Consider the following 20,921-nt stretch of genomic DNA (forward strand, 5'->3'; position numbering starts at 1 on the left):
ACATCCCAGCCGTGGGCTTTTCTGGCACGAACCTCCCTTTTCCTGCTCCGCACACCCTTTGCCACTCTGCAGGCAGAGAGGAGCTGGGATTTGCCCTGGCAGGTGGGAGAGGATTCCCTCCTGCTGCAGAGGGCTGCTGCCTGCTTACAGCCAGCTGCCCCCCGAGCTGGCCCTGGCTCCCAGCCCTCCCCAGGCGTATAAAGCACGAGGGGACGAGGAGGGGACAGGCTGTGGTGACAGGTGACGCTGACAGGCAGCAGGAGCTGCCAGGTCCTGCCCAAACTTGGAGTGGGAAGTGAGCTCTTTCTTGAGCCACAGACTCTCCATAGTGCTGGCAGATTGCTTTAATTCCGTTTTTTGTTGTTGTTTTCTTTTTCTTTTTTCTTTTTTTAATTGACTCCGAAGGACCTATATTGGTGGGAAAAGCTTCTGAGAAGTCACAGCCTTGAAGAGCCATTTAGGTCTTTATTTTCAAAACTTTTCGGCCTGGTAAGCTGCTTTTATTAATGTGTGTTAATTATATGTGAGTCTCATGGTGGAACTCAGCTTGGGGGAGTAGGCAGGCGACCCAGGCAGTTGAAAAGGGGACACAAATTAATGTTTTTCCTTCAAGCTCTCCAGATGGAGGATCCCATCCAGCTGAAAGAGGAGGGCAATAAATATTTTCAGGCCAGTGACTATGAGAAAGCCCTTGAAAGCTACACTCAAGCCATAAAGCTGAACAAGGACAAGGCGCTGCAGGCGGTGCTGTACAGGAACAGGGCAGCCTGCTTCCTCAAAAAGGTGAGAAAAACTCCCCTAACCTGGGCAGTGCTCAAGGGGAGAAGAGCAGGAGGGCAGCCAAGGGCACTCACTGGCTGTGGACTGGGTGGTTTGTCCATTTATTGAATAGGGTATTTCCAGCTGGTCTGAAATGAAATGTTCTGGGCTTGTGCTGGAGCTTTACTGGGAAGTCCCACTGGCAAATGGGAACAGAGAGGTCCCAATGTCCATCAGCAATGGGGACATGCCCTGCTGTTCCATGCTAACAAATCTCTCCTTTCTGGTTTCACAGGAGGAATATGCCAAGGCAGCCTCGGATGCATCTAGAGGTGAGGAGGGGGCTGTTATGAGGAGAGCTGGATGCACTTGCTCAGCCTGCTCTCACATCTGCTTTTGGGACACTGTGGCCTTATTCCTTGATGTCCACTAACACCCAAGTGCTGAGGCCACAAGAGAATTTCTGGAAGTTCAAGTGATGTTCCAGTTCAGTGTGCTGGTGCAATCAGTGCTAATCAGGCACTGATTGATGCTAATAACAAAGCAAATCACAGTTTGCATAAGCCTCTTCCAAGCAGCAAGCTCTGATGCCTGGTGTTTTGGATTCCTTTTCCAGCTATTGACATCAATGCTTCAGATATCAAAGCTTTGTACCGGCGCAGCCAAGCCCTGGAAAAACTGGGGAAGTTAGACCAAGCATTCAAAGACGCTCAGAAATGTGCCACCCTTGAACCTCGCAATAAAAACTTCCAGGAGACCCTGAGGAGACTGGGTGCCAACATCCAGGAGAAGGTAAATGCCAGGGGAACAGACCTGGATTCACAGACCAGGGGTGGGAAATCCTCGCTCTGGGTTTCATCAATGGATTTTTGGTCATACTGGAAACTTGTGGCAGTATAGGGGGATAAATAGGCTCCATTGACTGGATGTTCATACCTCATGTGTGTAAATCTGAGGATTGGGTTGAATGGTGAAATTAAAAAGTGTGGAGGTTCCCTCCTGAGGCTGGCCTGGTCCTGAGTGTCTTGGAAAGGTCTTGGCAAGGGACTGGAGCAGCTTTGGGTTGGGTCTGGCGGTTCCACATTGCTATGGTTACCTTTACAGGGGTGCTGTGAAGAAATCTTTGCACTACTATGTACTGTGAAGTCTCAGAGATTAAGGTTTAGGTCTGGCTCTGCCTGAGCCCATGAGATGGGTAATGGATGCTGATTGCTGAGAAATTGTATCTCCTGTTATTCAGCTTCAATTGCCTGTGGTTTGAGGGGAGGGAGTATTCTTGAAGGGAAAAAGGAAAGTTGCTCCTCGGTTTTTCTCCTCCTGATGATCTGTGCTCTCTCTCTCTTGGCACAGCTGCGCATTCAGTTTTCCACGGACTCGAGGGTGCAGAAGATGTTTGAGATCCTGCTGGATGAGAACAGTGACAAAGAAAAGCGAGAAAAGGTGAGAACTGCCCTGGACTTGGCAAAATGGCTGTTTGATGGCAGAGGCTGCACCAGGGAGCAGAACCCTGCGTTCCCTTCCCCACCTCCCCTGGATGGAGGATGAGGGAAGGAGCTGGGAGGTGAACTGCACTCTGAGAGAGCAGGTGGTCCAACCTCCCAAAATCCCAAAGGTGGGATCAGCCTGGACTTCTGCTCACGTCCATCTTTGCCACTTTCCAGATGTTTTCTTCAAGCAGTGACCCACTCTTCTCGGGCAGAGCAGAGCTGATCCCTAAATTCACCTGGATAAACTGTCTGGTGGGGTTTGGGCTGATCTGCTGCATCTGTAAGGAGATGGCTCCCACCAGGATCTCCCAGAGCTGCATGGAGATGTTCTGGAGGCTGAGCTGTGCCACTGATCCCTGGTTCTTCTGCCTCCCACCTAGGCTGCAAACAACCTCATAGTCCTGGGGCGGGAGGAAGCAGGTGCCGAGAGGATTTTCCAGAATAATGGGGTCAACTTGCTGCTGCAGCTGATAGAAACCAAAAATCCTGAGCTGATCCTGGCAGCCGTGAGGACACTTTCAGGAATGTGCACAGGACATAAGGCTCGGGTAAGGACAGGCTGCTTGGACCTCCACTGCTATTGCCTTTTGCACCTGGGGAGGGGGAAATTGAAATAGTTTGTGTTGTTTGTGAGCAGCGGGAGAAGATTAAAACTTTGACTTGTGCTGATTCAGGATTCGCTGAGGAAAATAGTTTCTTTGTCCCAGCTGAGCCTAGAGGACACGGGGAGGAAGGGCCTTTGCTAACACCATCCTGCTCTCTCCTTCATGGGGCCAGGCCACTGCCATTCTCCATTACCTGGGCATCGACAGCATTTGCATGTGGATGTCGGTGGACAACGAAGAAATCTCCCTGGCTGTCTGCAACCTCCTGCAGACCATCACTGACTGCCTGCTGGACCAGGGGAAGGAGGAGCACCACGGCAAGGAGGAGGCTCTAGTGCTAGGTAACAGCACATCACCTGCTCTCCATTCCTTCTGCCTGCAGGAGGAGTGGGGCTCTGCTCCTGGGATTCCACCTTATTCCTTCTTCTTTGCTGGACTTCACCCTTCAGCTGTACAGGAGGACAACCTGCACACAGCTCTTGTCCTCATGGATAGCTTAAATACTTCTGTTCCAGCCACACAATGGCTTTGAATGGGTTTGATTGAGCTCATCTGCTTTCAGAGGTAAGTTCTTGTAACTGGCTGCTGCTGTTTTGCTTCTGTGTAGACACTAAGAAGGATTTGAGGATGATCACGATGCGTTTGCTGGATATGCTGGTCAGTAAGAAAGTGTCTGGGCAAGGGCGAGACCGAGCCCTCAACCTTCTCAACAAGAACATACCAAGGAAGGACCTGAAAGACCATGACAACAGCAGGAGCATCTTTGTCATCGACAATGGTCAGTCCTTGCCCGCCATCCTGTTCTGATGTGGGAGATGTGGAGCTGTGTGTTCTTGCCTGAATACCTGTAGAACTGGTCCTTCTTATAAAATAAATCCTCTCTGGCTTTTTTTGGTGCATGCAAGCCCAGAGCAAAGTTAGACTTACTAGCTGGAAATAGTACTAAGAGAAAATCAACTGTGTATGAGAGCAAGAATTTTTGAGTTTCTAAAGGAATCTAATATCTCAGGTTTGTTTTCTCCAATGTATTTGCTAATGTTAGGAGGATTTGGCTTGGATAAATTGTCTGGGTTAGACAGGATGAGATGAGCACCCTCCTGGGCTTGGTGGACCCATAAACTGATCAATTCTAACACTGGACAAGGATGAGGAATATGTGTTTTTATAGTAATTCCAATGCATGTGTGTGTTGCTATTTTGATGGAAGTCATTTAACAATAATTCAGCAAAAGGAGAGTTAAGTCATCCAGAATCACTTGAAAGTGGCTGAGTTTTCCTCAATCAGAGCCTCCAGCCTTGGAGGTCAGTAGGTTTAATGTCTCCTGACAGAAATAACAGATCCAGCCAGGGGTTCAGTTTTGCTTATCTCACTTAGAGAACTGGAAAAAAGCCTGATGCTGTAAACCTGTAATCTCACCAGCAGAAGCTCCTCCCCAGCAAATATGTGAGTGTCTTTTTTGCTTAAAACTTATGTGATAAGGCTGCAAAATAACTGAAAACCATCCAAGCTGGCTATTCCACAGCAAGAAAGTAACAAATGGTATCCTGAGTTTTACACGGACCCTCTCCCCTCTGACAGCCATATCACTCCATCATTTCCAGGCTTAAAAAAGATTCTGAAAGTGGTGGGCCAGATTCCTGAGATGCCTGACTGCCTGCCACTGACAGAGAACACCCAGCTGACTGCCTCTGTCCTCCTAAATAAGCTCTACGATGACCTGCGCTGCGACCCGGAGCGGGACAACTACCGGCTGATCTGTGAGGAGTACATCAAGTGAGTCAGGGGTGAGCTGGCCCAGAGGGCAGGAGCAGGGGCTCTTGAGGGTGAGATCAGGTACTTAAAGTCCACTTGTGTTCAGAACTGGAGCTCTGGGAGATTCTGACTTGCTTGAGAACACAGCTTGGCAGGAATTTGCATTCCCAAATGCCCAATGTGATTCATTCCCTCCCCACTGCTGTTCTATACCCTACTCCCTCTATCCCATGCAGGAGCAAAATCGACCCACAAGACATGGATAAGACGCTCCATGCTGTCCAGATTGTGTCTGGTGTTCTGCAAGGGCCCTTTGACTTGGGCAACAAGCTGCTTGGCATGAAGGGAGTGATGGAGATGATGGTTGCCCTGTGTGGCTCTGAGAGGGAGATTGACCAGCTGGTGGCTGTGGAAGCCCTCATCCATGCTTCCACCAAACTGAGCCGAGCCACCTTCATCATCACCAACGGGGTGACGCTCCTGAAGGAGATCTACAAGAAGACCAAGAATGAGAAGATCAAAATCCGAGCTCTGGTGGTAAGGATGCAGCCCCACCTCTGTTGCCTGCCACACTCAGCAGCTTAATCGCAGACTTGGGAGAGGAGGGAGGTTCTGGGAATGAGAGATGGGCTTGGGCTGTTTTGGGGCAGCAACACAAGAGGATTAATGAGCCTTTCTCACTGGTATGTCCTTTTTGTCCTTTCAGGGTCTCTGCAAGCTGGGCTCAGCAGGAGGCACAGACTATGGCCTGCGGCAGTTTGCTGAGGGCTCCACGGAGAAGTTAGCCAAGCAGTGCCGAAAGTGAGCAGCTTCACTTCTTCCTTCAGTTATTCCAACCTTTGCAAAGTACAATATGTTCCTCTCCCACGAGACCCTGCCCACACGTTGCCTTCCTTTCCTGTGCTGCCTGCCAGCTGACAGTGCCCCCAGAGCCATTGCTTCACCGGGACGTGAAGCAGCCATGTGTTCCTCCTGCCTCAATATCCAGAGGAGCCTTCTCCCTCCCTCACTGCCCATGGGAGACACCTGACCCGCTGTCTCCCTCCTTGCCAGAGTGGCACAGCCTGATTAACCCTTACCCTGAATAAACACAAGTCCCCACTGAAGGTAAATTTGCCAGGTGGAGTAACCAAGGCAGTGGGATCAGGGAATGACTGGGTGGTCATTCCTGCAGGCATCTCGTGTTTCATGGGATGGAAAAGGCAAAGCAATGCTGAGTAGCTGTCCTGGTCTGTCATTGTCTGCAGCATTTAGATCCCACTAGTTGGGCCATGAGAGGAAGGTCACATCTCAAAGGGAAGCATCCCCAGTCTGAGGAGCTGCAGCAGACCCTGAGGACATACTTGGGCCTGAATCAGCCTGAATATCTGTTTTTCCTCCCTCTTATTCCAGATGAGTTAGTTCTGGCTCCTGAGATAGAAATGTGAGTGTTTTTCTCTCTTCCAGGTGGTTGTGCAACACCAGCATTGATGCTCGCACCAGGAAATGGGCTGTGGAAGGGCTCTCGTACCTCACCCTCGATGCAGATGTGAAAGATGACTTCGTTGAAGATGAGCCAGCCCTGAAGGCTATGTTTGATTTAGCCAAGGTCTATCTCCTTTCCTTGTTCCCTTATTCCTTTGGTAGCATCAAGTTCTCCCACTCTCCTCTGTGCCTCAGTCAGAAGGAGCTGTGACCCCAACCCCCAGCTCTGGTTCAGGAGAACTTCAGTTTTGCCTGTGCCCCAGAGACATCTCAGGGCTGCTCTTCTCCCTAGGCTGAGGGAGGTTGCATGTACCTTCATTGTCAGCAGCTGCAAGGAAACCAAAGGCACCAAGGTGTTGACAGGACCTGATGATGTCCAACACCTTGTCTGACCTTGAAAACTTTTGGTTTTCCCTGCCGTGGGCTATGAAGTTGGGGATTAAGCTAAGAACATTTCCACTGGTGCAAAACACCATCATGGCAGTCCAACCTGTGTCCAACATGCTATGCTCCCCTCACCCTCACACAAGCTTTTATTTTCCTGTGCAGGCAAGTGACAAGACAATCTTGTATTCCGTGGCTTCTGCACTGGTGAACTGTACCAACAGCTATGACACCAAGGAGCTGGTCCCAGAGCTGGTGCAGCTGGCAAAATTCTCCAAGCAGCACGTGCCTGAGGAGCATCCAAAGGTGGGTTGTGTCCAGCTGGAGATGCTGTTCAGAAAGACTTTCTTGGGTGCATCCATTGTCACAGACTTCAGGTCTCCAGTCTGCAGACTGAAATTGCTTTGCTCTCCAACCAGGCTGGGCTGTTAGGTGGCTGGATGGCAGAATGGCAGCTGCTAAGGGCTAATCCTTTCCCAATGTTTCCTCCTCAGGACAAGAAGGATTTTGTGGTGAAGCGGGTGAAGCGGTTGCTGAAGGCTGGGGTTGTCTCTGCCTTGGCCTGCATGGTGAAGGCTGACAGTGCCATTTTGACAGACCAGAGCAAGGAGCTCATTGCCAGGTGCCTTCACTGTAGTCCTGGGAGCTGGGAGTGCTGGGCAGCCCCTGTGCCGTGGGGATGGACACCTGGGGTGGGGCATTCTGCCCGTGGGGAAGTGTGTGAAGCAAAGATTTAAAACCAAAGATTCGTTCAGCAGCATCATAAAAATCCATGTTCTGACCTTCAAGCTGCCTTGCTGGAATGCATTTTTGAGTTCTCTGTATTGGTTCTGGCTGGAATAGAGTTCATTTTACAGACCTGGAAACTTCTTACTCTGACATTTGCTGCTTCCTCATAGAGTGCTGTGCACACAGGCTTAAGCACCTGGAATTTACCTGGTGGCTCTGGCACTCCTGCACAACCTCAACCCCTGTTCCATGAGGGCTGTTGGCTGCTGTTGTCCTGCCTGGCTGTTTCACTGAGTGTTCTGTGCCCCTGCAGGGTGTTTCTTGCCTTGTGTGAAGACCCCAAGGACCGTGGGACCATTGTGGCTCAAGGTGGTGGGAAGGTGATTACTTTTCAGAGTTGCTGCTGTGCTGTTAATGTCTGCTGGGAGCCTGGGGTGTATCTCTGGGGAGGGACAGTGACAGAAGAGCACAAGCTGACCCCCCCCAGGCCACACTGACACTGCAGTCCCATGTCTGCAAGGCTCCAAAGAAATGGTGTTCTTGGAGTGACTGTGTGAGCTACAAGCTCTGGCGTGGTGCCTATTCGGGAACAAAAGCAAGACATCACAGAGGGCTATGAGATAGTTTTAACTTGTTTTAGTCTGTTAAGGCAATCCTGTAAATGTTTTAAGAACACTGAATGCTTTTTCCTGTGTGTGTGTCCAGGCCCTGATACCTCTGGCTGTGGAAGGCACAGACATTGGCAAGATAAAGGCTTCTCATGCTCTGGCAAAAATCGCTGCTATCTCCAATCCAGACATTGCATTCCCAGGGGAGAGGGTAAGCTTAAAAAAAAAAATAAAAAAAACCCAAAACCATTGATACTTTCTTGCTAATACTGGCCTTCTCTTCCAGGTGTATGAGGTGGTGAGGCCCCTCGTCAGCCTGCTGAACACAGAGAGAGATGGCCTCCAGAACTATGAGGCTCTGTTAGGTCTCACAAACTTTTCAGGGAGAAGTGATAAACTCAGGTGAGCTTTACTGCTTTTTAATCTTCCTTCTTCCCCAGGAGTGAATGTGAGTTACTTGTTGAAGAGTGGTCAGTTTGAGCTACCTTTGGCAGAGCTACAAAGCTCTCAGAGCTAAAAGATTAATGAAATAGGAATAAAAGAGTGGCATATTTTCCTCTAGAAACAGCAAAGACCTTAAGAACTTCATCTGCATTAGACAGGGAATGAGCCATGTCATGAGTTCCAGGGCTGCAGACACTGATTTGTTTCAAGGCCTTCCCTGCAGTTAATATTTGATAAGTTGGTTACTGCTTGACCTCCAGTGTGGGGTTTTTACTGCTCTTTGACACAGGTTGAAGATAATCAAAGAGAAGGCCCTGCCAGATATCGAAAACTACATGTTTGAGAACCACGACCAACTTCGACAGGCAGCCACTGAGTGCATGTGCAACTTGGTGGTCAACAAGGAGGTAACCCCTGGGCATGTCCAACCTGACTGTGTGCACCTGCCCCTGTGAGGAGCAGTCCCTAATTGTGTTAGGCATCTCTGGGGTTTTTTTAGGTTCAGGAGCGGTTTGTGGCTGATGGCAATGACCGGCTGAAGTTGGTGGTGTTGCTGTGTGGTGAGGATGATGAGAAGGTTCAGGTTGCAGCAGCAGGAGCCCTGGCCATGCTTACGGCAGCCCAAAAGAAACTCTGCTCGAAGATGACTCAAGTGGTAAGACCATCACTGATTGTGGGCAGTGTGGATGTACCCTGCAAGGGTCCTGGCTCAGACATGAAAAAGTCTCTCCAAAGGAATATGCAATTTACTAGTTCAGTGTAGAGAAGCTGGGACCTGGGTGTGCATGCTTTTAGTCCATTTTAATGAATAACCTGAAATCCAAACCTTGTTCCACCCAGAAATGAGAAGAGCTTGATCAATAACCTACTGAGCTTTAGAGATCCCAAGGGATGTCCCTTCCCTGCACAGATCTGTAGACCCTGAGAACCCAGATCCATGGCTGAGTGTCTGAAGAGCTGTGGTTGAGAGCTCCTGAACCCTATTTTGCTGCACACAATTGGATACTGGAGCTTGTTAAGACAAAAATGATTAATCATATCAAAAGAGAAGCTCAGAATATTGGGGTGGGGGAGTGTCCTGGTCATCTCAGCTGTGTCAAGACTCTGGTCAGATTCTTTTTACAGAGATTATGCAGCACCCTGAATATGAAATATATTCCGTGTTGTCTCAGTGCCGTGAAAGATTCTGACTTAAGCGTAAGAAAAATTAGGTTCAAACGTTTGGAGTCAGGTTTCCTTAGTTAAAAAATGAAATAACCATAAGTGATGTAAGTACTGCTCTTCCTACTGCTGAAGGAAGCAGAAGTCATGCTCTGGGTTGAGGTATTCTTCAATCAGTACTAATGATCTCTCTTTCCCTTCCAGACCACCCAGTGGCTTGAAATCCTGCAGAGGCTCTGCTTGCATGACAACATGGAGGTCCAGCACCGAGGACTGGTCATTGCTTTCAACCTAATCAGCGCTGACAAAGAGCTGGCAAAGAAGCTGGTGGGATCAGAGCTCCTGGAGATCCTGACCTACATCGGGAAGCAGGAGGATCACCCCAAGAAGCAGCACATCATTAGTGTGGCACGGGATTGCCTCACCAAGTGCATGGATTATGAGCTGATCAAACCTCTCTCTCAGGCGTGAGGGAATGAAAAGCACCAAAAGAGGCTGAGTGTGGGGGGAAGAAATGGAGAAATATGGAAAAGTGAGAGCCATGAGGAGAAATCTAGTGCCACTTTCAAGGCACTGAATAGTTTGGGGACAGCTTTGGAGGATCATAAGCTGTATGAGGAAAAGGAGGGAATTTGCTTGGGAAATTTGGGAAGTGTCCATCTGAGTAATTCCCAGATGGTGTAAATCCTTTCTCTGCCCCCATTCAGCTGAAAATGATGAAAGCTTCAAGGCCCAGCTGTAAAAGAGTTGGTTTTGTTGGAGATGTGTCAGGAGGCTGTTGGAAGGAAGCTGAACAAAGCTGAAATCGCTTCTGCATCCATCTCCAGCTCCTGGTACTTCTGGAATTGCCAGCAATGGTGGAACAGGGAGGGTTAAGTGCCTTCTATCCTGTAGTCAGAAAATAGGATTTTAGCTGTGTGCTTTTTTCTTCATTTATTGGAAATTGTGTGGTAAAGTGTGAGGATGGTGGATGAACTCTTAATAAATTTGTTCCATGTGGAATTCCTGTTCTGATTTTATTAAGCAAAAGGAAAATTTAAGGGAAGTTTCACTTGCAGGCTTGCATCACACCTGGAAAAATGGAGTAATTGGTAGCACAGGCTGAATTTTCACTCCTTACAAACCATCCAGTGCTCCCAAATGCAGCAGTCACCACAAAGCTGTCACACCAAGGCACAGGGAATGTTGAAAATATCCCATTTATGAAAAAAAAAAACAGAATGAGAAGCAACCCACCAGTGGGCCATCATGTTAAACTTCATTACATAAATATTTTCATTCAAGCACAGATTCTTAATGCAGGCTTTGGACAACACAAAAATCACAGACTTCCTTTAGTTCTTGGGGGAAAGTCCATAAGTCCCTAAGCATGTAATAAATATAATTTTACTAAATAATAATTTAAATATTAATTCAAACACATTAAAATATTGCTGATCATACTAAATATTAGTAATATTCACAATAGGCATAGCATGATGAAATGTCGAGGTTTGGGGTTATGAAAGGAACTATGAGGATAGTCTTTTCTTGCATGTTAAGGGAAAAAAAACACTGAAAATGCCTCTAGTGTCCTGAACTTGGAAAAGATTAAAAATTTTAAGCTAATAGGTTTAGTAATCTAAAGGCTATTTTATTAGGATGGTGATTCTAGTTGTACTCAATGAATGTAATCACATTCAGTTAAATCACTAGTGCTTTATAATCACAGCAGGGTAAAATATCAGGCTGTTCTTCTAAACTGAGAGAGCCACATTCCGTGCTGGGAAATACGGTTTGTTTTCTACCAGCCTTCAATTTTTGATACCCATTTTTAGGGATTTTGAAACTGGCTTTCGAAAGTACTTTACATAAACTCTCTACGTGTTTACCTAACCAGCATCTCTGACATCAAGACAAAATGCCATTGGTATTGAAGGACACTTTCTCCCACTAAAGCTTCTCTTTCGAGCAACTGGGTTCTACTGACTGTTGCTGAAGCTGAGAGGGGAAATAACTTCTGTAAAAGACATTTATGGGCATTTCTTTTAGCTAGACGTGGGCAGAACACCCATTTTATACTAACAGGGACCGTCCCCTCCCTCAGCCCCCCTCAGGCTTCCTCAGGGCGGGAAACGCTCGCACCGCCCCCAGTTCCTCTAACGCGCCTTCCTATTGGCTCCTGCGGGCCCCACCGGCAGAGCCGCGCGCTGTGATTGGTTGTTACCAGCGGATGGGTGGAGCGAAGCGGGCGGCTCCGGCCCGGCACGGCCGGGCCTGCGGGAGCGGAGCGGCGTGAGGGGTACGGGACATGGGGCACCGGGGCTGGGCAGCGCGGTCCAGGGGATGCGGGACCGCGGTGGGGCAGCGGAGGGCTCGGAGTGTGAGGGGACGCGGAGGGGGCTGGATGAGGAGGGTGAACCCGTCCGAGGTGTAGGGCATGTGGTGTTTACTGAGATGCGGGGAGGATATCTGTGAGCTCGGGGGATGTGTGGCTGGGGTAGGGCAGCTACGGGCAGAGGAACTGGGGACTGAGGAGCTGCAGGGACCTGATGGGGAGGATACAGGGAAGGAGGTGGGAAAAGAGGACAGATTTGTGGCATGACGGGAGGGATCCAAACAGGCCTCTGGAGCCTTGGGGAGACACTGACTGCAGCAGCATTTATAGGTGTGACACGCTTTTCTCCTCTTGGGTTTGCCTCGTCCTGGCTCTCCTGACCTTGGAATGCCAGTTTGTGAGCTGTGTTCCGCAGCTCCTGCTCGGCTGTAGAAGGGATGTCACCTCCGCCCCTGTGCTGCCCTGCTCCACGTGCTTCATCCTCCGAGGGAGGAGGAAACCTCCCAGCCCCTGGCTTGGGAGCAGGCTCCTTACTGAAGGCAAATAGATTTACCCAGAAGCAATGATGAGCGAAGTATAGTCTGAACTGGTATTGCAGAGACTCTGTGTCTCTGCTCTGACCAGGGCATGATCACCTAATCTTCTCTCTGAGCTACTCTAGGCTAAGCTCGTCTCTAGGGAACAGCTTTGCTGTTTTTGAAACTTGGATGTACCCTAAGAAAAAAATACTAAGATTTTTTAGCAATTTATTTTAATGGCAGATAAACAATTATTGATTTGAAAAGTAACCCAAATACTTGTTGCTGCAGCTTTACTGTGAGCTTGCAGTGGGGGGGATTTGGGTTTTCTCCTGCGTGCTCCATGGATCACCACACTCCAGATACTCTGCCACTGTGTCTCCTGTGTAAGTGCATTGCAGACTCTGAGCTGTCTGTCCTGTAGAAGCTCATTAGCAGTTTATTCAGCTGTATTCTCATTTAGTGATTGCCAGCAGCGAACCAGGAGTCTTTCTGGAATATTTTTTATGAAGTGCAACCCCTTTGGGGTTGAGGGAAGGGCCCAAGAAAAGAGATGGGGCTATTCTCTCATTCAGTTTTTTTGTTCTTTTCCAGGTCCTGATGACATCTTCATATTGATTTCTCTTTCTGTGGAGAAGGAAGCATCTATGGGGAATATATACCTAGGAATATGTTAGAGTGGTTTTCCCTTAACAGGAGAAGCCACTTTGTTTCTGTTAAGGAAGTAGCAAAACCTCATTTGCTTCATGCTCTAATTTTTGAAGACTGCCTAAATGAGCTGTGAATGTGGCTTAGGTTCACTAAAGAATTTTTGAAAGACTGGCGAAGTCTTGGCAGCAGGATACAGAACAACTCCAGTGCTGCTGTTAATGTTGATGAAATTGTACTGAGCAACACCAAAGCACCCTGAGGGCATGTGATGTACATGACTCTATAGAAATCACAAATTAGTATGTAAGTCCAAAGGTTGGTTTAATAAAGTTGGTGCTCCCTGAAAAACTTCTCTTGTCAATCTTTACCCCATTGTGGTTTTAAGAACATGGTTAAAAAGCAGATAAATGGGAATTTTTCTATAACCCAAATTGGGTTTGTAGTTTGTTTTAGAGCAAGAAACTTGACAAATTAGCGTTTATTTGGCTGCTAAGGACAGGAGGTTTCAAAGGAGTCAGATCCAAGTTGGCATCCTGCAGCCGTCCCCAGGAACACACCAAATGTGCCAGGTAATTGCTGAGCCTGTCACTGTGCTGGGTTTGGTGCTTGTTACTCAGCTAAGCTTTAAAGGGCAGTTTATTGTGTAAAAGTCATTACAGCTGCTCAGAACTGGGAGGCTTTGATGTGGGTGGTTCTCTGCAGGTCTTGGAGCTGGCCAAATCCAAGTTTGGCAGGGACAGGGTGTTGTGCAGGAGTGGAAAGCAGCCAGGGCCTGGCAGGCAGACATCTGGTGGGCATTTTGGGGAGAAAAGAGGGATTAATCCTGGAAGAAGGAACTGTAGAGGCCCTGGAGCAGTGTGGGATAAGGTAACTTGTGTAATCCTGCATTGAGGGATGAACCTCCCCAAGAGCCCTGCAGTGCTGGGGGTGAGTGTCCCACGCCTGCCCAGCTTCTCCCTGAGCAGCAGACAAATAGCATAGGAAGGATAACAGGAAAATAAACTTATCCTGAGAAGGAATCATCAGTCAAATGCTTATTTATGAGTTGGTGCACCAAAGTCACCAGGATATTAACAAAAAGTAAAAATGGTTTGGAACCTCAGAAAATCTCGGACCTCAATGTGATCTGTCTTCCAGTAAGATGTGTGTGTTCTTACTGGCTCTCTGAAGGAAGAGAAGTATCTTCATGGATCCCATAGCTACTGGAGAAGAGAAAAATGAGACAGTTTCTATTATTCCATAGTGGCAAAGTAGAAGGGTCAGGGATACAGAGATAATAAAGCATCAGGAACAAATCTCATTTATTAGGTGTTTTGGGGAGATTCAAATGACTGCATTTCCCCACATTATTCAATAACCTTGCTCTCTTGCTTACAGGTGAAGGAGGATATTGGAGATTCTTATCTTCTGAAACAGAGCTAAAGTGGAGGGAAAATGAGACACCTGGCTCAGTGGATTAAATGTTAGAAGGTGTCTCTTAATCTGGAAAGAGCAGAGTGGGGTCCTGTACTTTGTGCAGCAAACTTTGCTCTTGTGCTCTCCAAGCACTGTCACCGTGATATCTGGAGCACTGCTGCTCCCTAGAGTCAGAAAAACAACCTTCCATCCTGAAAAATCAGGTGTCAAGCAAGAGCCAACCATGTCACACAGGTTTTCTTTCCTCCTGTGCTCAGTGGAAGGAAGTTTTGTTCTGATATGAATGTTCTACATGGCTGGGGCTGGAATAATTGCAATGTAATGCTTGGACATTAAAGATCCTCAGCCTACAAAGTGCTAATCTTACATCTACTATCATCATGTGGAAAGGTGAAAGCAGCCTTAGTGTTGTCTCTCTTATGTAATTAGAACCCCCAGAGGAGGAAACTGTTTTTCCAATAACCAGAAAAGGATTAAATTAGGTTCTCAATCAGAACTTTGCTTTATAAAAGCAGATAATAATGAATGCAAAGACTTATTTACCAATAAACCAGTCTCATCAGCTGGCAGTTTTTTAATCTGTTTTGTCATTTTCTCTCTTGCGCAGAAAATGTCACATTCCTCTTTCCATGATTGACTTTAAAGAGTCAAAAGTCTTAATTTAGAACCGTTGATGGGAATTAGGAGGGTGATGTTCTCAATTCTGAGGTGAAGAGCCTAAAAATGCAGGAGACTGAAGAGCAGAGGTTTAAGCCTATCTCCACTTTTGACAAAGCCAGAACTCACCCTGAGCAGCACAAGGACCTGGGAAGATGCCCAGGGAGGAAAAATCTGCCTGGAGAATTTCCCTACCTCTTTAATTTGCTGGCTCATGCCCTCATGCAGGACCAGTGCTGGTTTTTGATCCTCACATCTGCATTCCTCTTATCCAAATCAATGTTTCCTCCCTTTCAGCTGGTCTTTTAAGGCATTTCTGTACTGGCTGTCAGGCTGGGGCTGTGTGATCCCTCTGCAACTGCCACGATGTTTGAACAGCTTATCAACAAAGGGCAGAGCCTTGCCAGAATGTGCAAAGGCAGCAAAGCTGATGAACCACCGAGTTCAAAGGCGCTGTGGAGCTCACCGATGAGCACGGCGGTCTGAAGCCTTCCATGGGATGCAGAAAGAAGTGCTGGATGCTCCTGGGAGCCTTTCAGCTCTCAGGGGAGTAGAGTTTGACCAGGTGCTGCAGCTCTGTGGCATAGCCTGTGACCGGGCAGCGCTGGTGAGCCTTCACGTAGCCGTAGGCGCAGCGGTAGCAGAACACGAAGCCGGACGTGGCCAGGGCCGTGGCGTTCACGCGGACCTTGCGGCACAGAGGGCACACGGTCTTCAGGCTGGGCAGGAGAGCTGAGCTGGGCTCCTGCTCCAGGTGCACGGGGGGTGGGGGCATGGGGAGCGCTGTCAGGGACTTGATGGTCTCCTGGTTTTCCGAGGAGTACCACCAGTCCAGGAACTGGAGGAAGAACACGCTGACGGACAGGCCGGTGGACAGGGAGAAGGCAATGCCACCCAGGGCTCTCCTCAGGGCTGACTGCACTCGTGAGGTAAAGCTGGAGCAGAGAGAAGCAGGGAGAGATGGTTACTACTGCACATTTATCCACCTAGAAACCACGGGGAAAAGCCCTCAGAGAGTGACTGCTTCACACAGCTCCTACATGCTAAGTTAGTTGGTCAGCGTGCCCCATGTTTACACTTATTAGGATGTTTCAGATTCTTTTTTTATTTTAAGGAAGATCCAAATCCTGCTTTTTTCAAAAGTCTTAATCAGAAGAATTTGGATTAGAGGATCCTGGACCACAGAGTGTTTCACTCCTGGATCACCATTTCACAGGGTATTCAGTGTGGCCATGACTAGCTGCTGCTTAGGAAAATCAAATAAATATGTTTCAATCCTTTCAGAAATGTTGCTGCAACTGCTGCCTCTCCTTTGCTGGAAAAGTGCAGGGTAAAGGCTTGATGAACAGGAAAAAGGCTTGCATGCCCAAAAACACCCCCAAATTCTGAAATTTTTATTACCACAAAATCATTTCAAGCTAATCCCTGCTACTGGTTTCCTTATTTTCACTCACAAGGCACCCTTTTGGAGCACATGTTCTCAGAGTGAACTTTCATCTTGAACTTTTGGGGAACAAGGCGCTTTTACTTGCAGCATCACCTCTAAATTTACACACCCACGGAACCCCCTGGAGAGCAACAGCTAAGCCAGGTTCTGCCATACCTGTGTGTTTCACTTGAGGTGGTTTCAGCCCATTTCTTCTCCAGGGCCTGGATATCCTCTGCAGTCAGTCTGACCAGGCGGACACCAGCCAGCTTCAGCATGGGGGAATGATGCTCAGCCTTGCCCAGGATGTAGCCCAGTTGCTGGATAAGAAACCAGCCCTCCCAGGTCATGTTTACGTAGGGGTAGGCAGCTAGAAAGGCTCTGTAGAAGCGCTTCCAGGATGATGAGGGAGGGTGGATGGAGTACTCATCCTCTTCCCTCAGGCTGGACACCAGCTTCTCCAGCTTTCCCTTCAGGTAAGGAACCAGAACCAGCAGGAGCAGAGACTTCCAGTGCTGCCTCTTTGGCAGGCCAAGTGTGGCCAGAGATTGCTGTCTGCCATCTCCCATGGGGATCCTCTTCAAGCTATAGAAGTTCTCAGAGAAGGATGCGCTGCACCTGGCCAGGTAGTGCTGCTGGAGCAGCAGATCCAGAAGGACGTAGATCTCATCAAACCAATGCCAGAGGAAACCATATCGGGCAGGATTAGACTCAGCAAGCACCTGTTGCGAAAGGGACATGAAACGGGAGGAATCAGAGTGGTTTGGGTTGGAAAGAGCAGAAAAGATCATCTGGATTCAGCCCCTGCCATGAGCAGGGACACCTTTTATTATGCCAGGCTGCTCCAAGCCCCATCCAGCCTGGATTTTAACACTCTCAGGGCTTCTCTTGGGCAACCTGTGCCAGGGCCTCCTCACCCTCACAGGGAAGGACCTGAAAGCGGAGTAAAGAACTAAATTATAAATTACAGCAGCTATAAACGACGCCTCTAATCCTCAACGCAAGCCAGGCGGCTCACAACTGTCTCGCTGCCTGGGAGTGCGGCCGGAGTTACAGGCCAGCCGCCTCTCCTCTCCCTTCACCCGCGGCCCGCCTCGCCCTCACCTTGACCAGGTGCTGCAGGGCGGGTTTCACGGCGGCCATCAAGCTGTCCTGGGCCACGGCCTCGAACACGGACGGCCGGTCCCCGCCGGCCGGGGCGGCCGTGAGGTGCGCGCCCACCTCCGCCATGACACCGCCGCTCCGTCCCGCCGCCAGGGGGCGCCTCCTCCCCGTCCCGCCGGGTGCCGCTCCGCCCCGCCCCCCGGAAGCGCGGGCCGCCGGCGCTCCGCCCTCTGCCGCCGCTCTATGGTGCCGGGGCGCGGCCGCTCTGGGCGGGGGAGGTTTCGATCTCGCTGCTCGCGAGTCCGCCCGGCCCCTCCGCTTCCGGTTCCGCCGCCGCCCCCGCAGCGGTGAGTCCGGTCCGTGAGTGGGGCCGGGGCTGAGGGCACCGGGGGAGGTGGGGGGGGCTCTGGGGGGGGATACGGGGAGCGGGTGAGGGGCACTGGTGGGGTACGGGGAGGGGAGACTGCGATAGGGCGGGTAGGGGCACTGGTGGAGAATTGGGAGGGGCTGGGGGGGTGCCTGGAGGGGATATTGGGAGCGGTGAGGGCAGTGGTGGGGGGCTGGCAGAGCGTGGGGAGGGGGGCTGGGAGGAGGTGTGAGGTACTGGGGGGGTACTGGGATAGGGCGGGGAGAGATGCTGGTTAGGGAGGGGCTGGAGGGTGATGGGAGGGCCCTGGGAGGGGATGGTGGGGGGATTGGCATAGGGTGGGAAGGGACACCTGGGTTAGGGTGGGAAGGGGCACTGGGGGTGGGTACTGGGAGGAGGTGAGTGATCCTGGGAGAGGGAATTGGAATGAGGTGGGAGAGTGGCTGGTGAGGCTCTGGGAGTGGCTCTGGTGATGTACTGGAAGAGGATGGGGAGGCACTGGAAGGATTGGGCAGGTGGTTGCAGGGCAGCTGGAGGGGCAGGAGTGAGGAGTGGGGTCAGTGGGCCCTGGGGTGAGGTGGGGCTGCTGGGATGGGGCTTGGTGGGATGGGAATGAGCACAGTGAGCTACTGGGATCCTGGTGGGAGCAGGCAGGGATGAGGACTGGGTGCTGGCAGAGGGACTGGCGGGCACTGCTGGGACTGGGAGTGCTGGGGAGGGGAGCTGGGATTTGTGGGGGGCACTCCTGTGACTGGGGGTGCTGGGAGAGATCTGGGGAATGGTGCTGAGGGGGAAGGGCTGGTGGGCAGGGGGCTTGGGGGGAGGTACTGGGATGCCAGTCTGGGATGTGGGTGGGTGCTGGGAGTCCTGCTGGAGATGTGGGAGGGGCTGGCCACAAAGCTGGGATGGGGCTTCCACAGAGTGGGGAGGTGATAGGAGGAGCAGGTGGAATGGGGACCACCAAGGGGGTGTTTGGTCCCCAGGATGGAAACAAAATCCCTATGCCAGCACGAGTTTGGGGCTGCAGGCATAGCTCTCCCTCTGCCATCCCCATTCCACTGTTGTGTTTATCTTCCTGGTTCTCCAGTGGCCCTGGGCCACACCTGGATTGTCATGCAGCTCCTTGAAAGGCTTTCCAGGAAGAATGGGTGGCACCACTTACACTGGAGTTAAACCAGGGATCACTTGAGAGATTTAGGGATTGATGGTTTCAATGTCCCGGAGCTTAGGTCAATCCCAAAGCCCTTAAACCTGCCACCCTCCTGTGTGGGGTCAGTGCTGGGGACCGGGTCAGGCTGACTGGAGTCATGTGTAGGGTCAAGCAGGTGTTGGTCAGACCCAGGGTCAAGCTTTCTGTGTGGTTTTGGGCTGAGGAGGCTTATCTTGCTTTGGTTCAGTCTACATTGAAAGGTTAAGCCACTGTTTGTAGCGTTTAGCATTGCTGGAGCTTTCTGGAGCAATTCTTCTTTTTCATCTCTTCTTGTCTGCTGGGGTTGGATCAGGAGGAGCCTTTTGCTGTCAGCTTTGTGCACCTCTTACCTGTTTCCATCTCAGCAACTGCTGGGCACAGAAAAGAGTGAGGAAGGGGCAGTCTAAAGTAGATTTTTCTTCAAAAAATACAAGACTGTTTGTGATGTTCTAATTTACCTTGGCTCTCCTCGGTTTAGATTTGTGTACAAGGAGCTGGCATTTTCTGCAGTCACACAAACAGCAGTGTTTTAAATATCTGTTCTGGTTCCATTTGCTGTAAAGCATGCTGAGATGGTTAGTGATGAGATAATACCCAGTGCTGCTGGCAGGCTGTCTCTGAACAGTGTGCAAAGCAAGCTCTGACACACATGAAGCAGCAGTCTGTGTGCTTGTGAGAAAAGGAGCTTTATCCTGTGCTGCACTTGGAATAGGGCAGTTTGGTTATTGACCTAAGTCAGCTCTCATTTACATCTGTCAAAGGAGGCTGGAAAGGCATGAGCTGTGCTTGGCCCTGTCTGAGTGTTTCTAGGATTCTTCATGTTTCCAAGTATATGAAAGGAGAAAGCAAAATCTGAAAGGAAAACAACAAAATGTCCTGCACTTAGGGTTTAATGACCATCTCTGGAATTCAGCAGGGTGCTTTCCTCTCTGTGTGTAGCTTTGTGCAGCTGTGCTGTTGTTTATGGTGTTTGGGTAGGGTTTTTTTTCCCCACCCTCGATTTTCTCTCTAATCTGCTGCTCTGGCCCCAGTTAAAGCTGTATTAGAGCAGCTCAGCTGAGATGTGACCCTGGATGACAAATCCCCACATAATGCAAACAAAGAACATCGAGGCCACATTCAGTGCTTTTTGCATGGCACTGTGCCAAATACTCTGGAAGAGAAAAACATTTTAAGTCCTCCTTTTAAGCTGAGCTCAAACCCGAAGGACTCTGTCAGCAGTAACATTGCAGCTGAACACAGACTCTGATTTTAATTACAAAACAAGCTCCACAGCAGCCTCTGCTTTTGGGGGGTGGGGGCTGTGAGATTTTTGCTGGTAAAATTGCACTCATTGTGGCTCATGTGGCTTTCCCAACCCAGCCTCTGTTTTGGAAGGAGGTTAAACCTCATCTGCATGAGGAATGTGTTTCCAGAGTTGTCTCCAGGCTTGGCAGGAGCAGAAAGGGAGAGAAATCAAACCAAACCCAGTAATTCAGTCTAATTGGATGAGGTGGAAACCAGACAGGCACAGGGCAGGCAGCAGCTCCAGGAAACTGGGAAAAGCAACAGGTTGATCCTCATCCAGATGTTTGGCAATTGGACAGGATGACCCCAGGAGAAAGGGGTGGAAATTGGGGCATTACCCCTCAGCAGCTGCTGGGAATTCAACTGCTGGGGTGTTAAACTGATCCAGGTGGATGGGGGAAAAGGGAATGGTGATGGTGATTGGGGTTGGTGAAGGGATGAAGAAGGCAGGGGTTAAAGAACAGTGATGTGATTGCACAGTCCTGGAGTTCAAAGCTGTGCTGGTCCTTTTGTTGCTGAGCCAGCAAGACCTGCAGGGCTTAGAGGCAAGACAGGCAGCATTTAGGGAACAGATGATTTACTGCTTTGCTGGCAG

General features: G+C 49.8%; 3 protein-coding genes, 1 long non-coding RNA gene and 1 other non-coding gene across 7 annotated transcripts in view; 4 read left to right on the forward strand and 1 right to left on the reverse strand.

Annotated features, from left to right (window-relative positions):
- The first annotated feature begins 124 nt into the window (after positions 1–124).
- Positions 125–10,396, forward strand: UNC45B (unc-45 myosin chaperone B). The gene is made up of 21 exons (XM_058854494.1): positions 125–240; positions 406–489; positions 614–783; positions 1,055–1,091; positions 1,376–1,551; positions 2,110–2,199; positions 2,627–2,794; positions 3,024–3,192; positions 3,459–3,629; positions 4,454–4,625; positions 4,841–5,141; positions 5,311–5,405; positions 6,051–6,192; positions 6,618–6,758; positions 6,947–7,074; positions 7,495–7,561; positions 7,887–8,000; positions 8,076–8,191; positions 8,523–8,640; positions 8,733–8,888; positions 9,599–10,396. The coding sequence occupies exons 3-21, from the start codon at positions 622–624 to the stop codon at positions 9,863–9,865; spliced, it is 2,790 nt and encodes a 929-aa protein (XP_058710477.1). The 5' UTR covers positions 125–240; positions 406–489; positions 614–621; the 3' UTR covers positions 9,866–10,396.
- Positions 10,397–11,630: 1,234 nt separating this feature from the next.
- On the forward strand, positions 11,631–13,995 carry LOC131587111 (uncharacterized). Its single transcript, XR_009279304.1, has 3 exons — positions 11,631–11,675; positions 12,521–12,615; positions 12,824–13,995. It is a non-coding gene; the product is annotated as an uncharacterized LOC131587111 (long non-coding RNA).
- Positions 12,269–12,366, forward strand: LOC131587202 (Z30 small nucleolar RNA). Its single transcript, XR_009279314.1, has one exon. It is a non-coding gene; the product is annotated as a Z30 small nucleolar RNA (small nucleolar RNA).
- Positions 13,996–14,080: 85 nt separating the features above from the next.
- On the reverse strand, positions 14,081–17,646 carry PEX12 (peroxisomal biogenesis factor 12). Its single transcript, XM_058854629.1, has 3 exons — positions 17,484–17,646; positions 16,557–17,101; positions 14,081–15,888 (listed from the first exon to the last, which is right to left on the reverse strand). Exons 1-3 carry the CDS (start codon positions 17,607–17,609, stop codon positions 15,489–15,491), a joined length of 1,071 nt encoding a protein of 356 aa, XP_058710612.1. The 5' UTR covers positions 17,610–17,646; the 3' UTR covers positions 14,081–15,488.
- A 53-nt stretch (positions 17,647–17,699) lies between these two features.
- The window catches only part of AP2B1 (adaptor related protein complex 2 subunit beta 1), a 76,911-nt gene continuing 73,689 nt past the window's right edge, over positions 17,700–20,921 (forward strand). For 2 of the 3 annotated variants that reach the window (XM_058854358.1, XM_058854360.1), the window contains exon 1: positions 17,700–17,830. The gene's annotated coding sequence lies outside the window, so the exon portion shown is untranslated. Of the gene's footprint in view, positions 17,840–20,921 lie in introns of all 3 variants that reach the window. The other variant, XM_058854359.1, reaches the window with a different exon arrangement.

Source organism: Poecile atricapillus, chromosome 21 (assembly GCF_030490865.1).
Source record: "Poecile atricapillus isolate bPoeAtr1 chromosome 21, bPoeAtr1.hap1, whole genome shotgun sequence".
Classification (NCBI taxonomy): domain Eukaryota; kingdom Metazoa; phylum Chordata; class Aves; order Passeriformes; family Paridae; genus Poecile; species Poecile atricapillus.